The sequence below is a fragment of the Mastomys coucha genome, unplaced genomic scaffold (genome assembly GCF_008632895.1).
Source record: "Mastomys coucha isolate ucsf_1 unplaced genomic scaffold, UCSF_Mcou_1 pScaffold21, whole genome shotgun sequence".
Lineage (NCBI taxonomy): Eukaryota > Metazoa > Chordata > Mammalia > Rodentia > Muridae > Mastomys > Mastomys coucha.
Window position 1 is genome coordinate 37019225 of NW_022196904.1, and position 3455 is coordinate 37022679.

Below are 3455 nucleotides of genomic sequence, written 5' to 3' on the forward strand. Positions count from 1 at the left end.
CCTCGAACTCAGAAATCTGCCTGCCTCTGCCTCCCAAGTGCTGGGATTAAAGGCGTGTACCACCACCCGCCCAAGAGATAGAGCTCTAAATTAGCTGCTTGTGCTTCAGGGCAGGCTAGATCACAAGATTCCCCTCAGAGGTAGCCCCAGTGCAGTCCTCCGCCCCTCCTCACCTTTGCGCAGGCACTCACGGACGTGGTTGGCTTCATAGAGCAAGCATGACCCATTTACAAAATTGTACTCTTTCCCGAGGGCAGGCGCAGGGAACTCCTTCCGCTCTCCATTCACCACCAGTTCTGTTGGGCACCACGTTTTGAGAATCTGAAGGAAGATAAGAAGTGACTACTCGGCCCTTATCAACATGGCTCAGGGACTTTTCCGGGACAACACGCCAAGCGGTACCCAGGGGCCAACTCTGGCACCTGCAAGCTAAACATTTACTCCCACTCAATTTGTGAGGCTCAGGCCCGCCTTCTACCTGGATTGGGGCTGAAGAGTTTGTTCCTTAGCCATGGCCGATTCATACTAAGATTTGTCTGTTGTCTCCCCAGGATCAAAGGACCTTAGACCTGAAGTCTAGGAGCTCCTTCTGCGTGAAATGCAGGCTTCCTACCACAGTGTCCTGGGTGTTAGTTAGCACTACAGGCTGTTACAGTCAATCTTGGCTCCTATCCTTTTTTTTTAAATTTTGAGGCAAGGTCTCATGTAGCCCAAGCTGAACTGCAACTGTGCCCTCCCCGCAGCCTTGAGCAGGCTGAGTCAGACCTTGCTTTGCCACAATCGGCTTCCGAACTTTGTCTTGGCTCATTATTTCTCTCACCATCCTTCCCATACAGCCCCAGCTTTCCTTTCAGAAACCCAGTAATCCGTGGCCACTGGCGGCCACCCAACTCTCTGTGAAGCTGAGGCTGCTCTTTGACTTCTGATTCTGCCTGAGATTACAACTGTGTGTCATCATACCTGGTTTCCATACAGCATCTTCCTTCTTATCTGGTAGAAGACCTGGAAGTTAAACTAGCCTGTGCCCACTTCTAGGACAGAATGGAAACACAGAGATGACAGCTGGGACATGAGGACAGGATAGTTAAAGTCCCTCAAAATGCAGGAAAAGGCTCAAATTATTCTATAGTTTAACTTGTTATATAATTTCTTCCATTAAAAATGTGTTTATTGAAGTGTTAGGGATCAAAGACATTATCAAGTACACACTAAAAAAGAGCTCTACAACTGAGCCACGCTTATAGCCTCTCACTCGAGGATTCTAAGCCCGCACCAGATCATTGCCCTTTGTTTCCAGATTCCCTTCAAACTTTTTATTTTTAAGTGTCTGGCTGAGTAGTCCAGACTGCCCTTGAAATCCCTCTGTAGCCCGCAATGGCCTGGGACTTGTCCTTCCCCCTCACCTCCAGGCCCAGCAGGACCCCCTTTCTTTGGCAGCTAGGTACCATATATGCTATCAAAGTCTTCCATGGAGCCACACCTTCAGGCTAAATTAATATTTATTTCTAACTATGGCATTCCAGAAATCCAGGAAAACCTGACCTCTGGTGATATGCAGACAGTGTCTGGAAACAACTAAAAAGAAAGATCACACATACGACCGCAATGCTCTAGGCTTGGCTGGAAACCATTGGAAAGATCGATCACACAGCTGAACTGTTCTAGGCTTGGCTGGCATGTTTGAAACCTCAACTGTACCCAGAATCAAATGTTAGTTTGTACACGTGGCTTCCAGCAGGTGGAGCTGTTTTGGAAAGCTGTGAGTTTCTGAGAAAGGGATCAGAGAGCTGGGTATTGTCTTTGCTACATTGTGGGGTTTTCTCTCTTCCACACTTCTCCACCCTTTTTCTTCCATTCTTTTAAGCCCCTAGCACTAGATAGGAGAGGGAAAAAAAGATAGAGGGGGAAGGGGGCTACAGTATTGTTAGACTACTTCCTGTTGATTAGGGGCATCAAGTTCCTTGGGGCAAGTTTGATCTTCACCATGAGGGTATCTAACGTCTTCTTGCTTCTTCTTTGCCCATGACTACTTAACAAGCCAAAATCATTCCAACTAACCAACAATCCATCCCAGCCGGCTCTTGGCCTAAGCATTTATATACCCTCAGAAAAGTCCCCAGAATTCCAAATGTCACACAATCTCAGAAACTATCTGCAGCTGGCAAAATCATGACCCTGCCAAAGCATGAGACAAATCATAGTCAGCTGCGGTGGACAATCTGAAGCAGCGCCATATCCCACATCTGAGATTAAAACGAAAGCACATTCCTATTGCTGTCTTTAAAAAAAAAAAAGAAACCAAAATTTTCACTACACTGCTTCCTCACTGCCATGGCATGAACAAGCTTCGTGTATGGGAAGCACCCATTGTTACAGAGCAAACTCGTTTGTCCTCCATGGCTTCCCCACCACACAGGCAGGTCTGGAACCTTGAGCCAAATAAGCCTTCCCTTCAGTTGGGTATTTGGTCATGGGACTAGGGAAAGTAGCACATATAGCTAGAAAGAACTTGGGGCTGGAGAGTAACTGAGTGGCAGAGCATATGTTTCACACTCAGAAAGACTAGGCTTCCATTCCTAGCCCCAAAACACACATCAGAAGAACTCGTTTGTCCTAAGGCCTGAGGACGTGGGACCGTGGCTTCCAAGACCCAACCCCCATTCCCTGGCATAGTTGTTAATGAGTCTCAGAAGCATGGTAAGAAAGAGGTTACTGCAGCTCTAGGCATCCCCTCTGATGGCGGCTACACAGGGTCCCCAGGGCTTGGGCATGTGATGTCTCACCTGGGCCATGCCCTTGGTACCATTCACATACGCTGTGTTGGGGAGGTTGGAGGAGATGCTGCAGGTGAAATTCCCATGAACCCCTCCTGGGTACTGAAGTAGCACGCTGACAGTGTCGTCCACTCCTGGAAAGAAGGCACAAGTGAGCACGTGGCCTGTGTGCTGCTGTTTCATTTTTGTTGGTGTTGCTGGGTTCTATTTGTTGGTGACAGAATCTCTAGGAGCTCAGGCTCATCCCAAGCATCCTGTGTATTAGACAATTATCTCCTGATCCTCTTCTCTTCATTTCCCCAGGGCTGGGAATGCAGGCAGACACCACCATGCTTGGCTGAATAGTGTTGGCTTTTCCGTTTCTAATCTATTGTTAGTGTGTATATGTCTACATTGTACATGCAGAGGGGCATGTGCCACAGTCCACGTGTAGAATTCAGAAGACTCCAGAAAATTCTCTCTTCCTATCTTTTCCTGAAATCTGGGGACCAAACTCTAGTCTTGTGGCTTCTGTGGTAGAAACCTTGGACCTGCTGAGCCATCTCACGTGGCCTGCTTTGTTTTTTATAGATCAGGGCCTCACTGTGCAATCCACACTGGCTCTGAACTCATGGTATCTTCCTACCACAGTCTCCAAAAGGCTAGGGTAACTCCTGAACTACAATACTCTAAACTTTGAAG

General features: G+C 47.7%; 1 protein-coding gene across 1 annotated transcript in view; it reads right to left on the bottom strand.

The window, feature by feature from the left end:
• Dhdh (dihydrodiol dehydrogenase) overlaps positions 1–3455 on the bottom strand; it is a 15255-nt gene that overhangs the window by 1368 nt on the left and 10432 nt on the right. The window contains exons 5-6 of the mRNA XM_031386622.1: positions 2784–2908; positions 174–321 (exon numbers count right to left, since the gene is read on the bottom strand). Coding sequence (XP_031242482.1) covers positions 174–321; positions 2784–2908 — 273 coding nt within the window. The remainder of the gene's footprint in view (positions 1–173; positions 322–2783; positions 2909–3455) is intronic.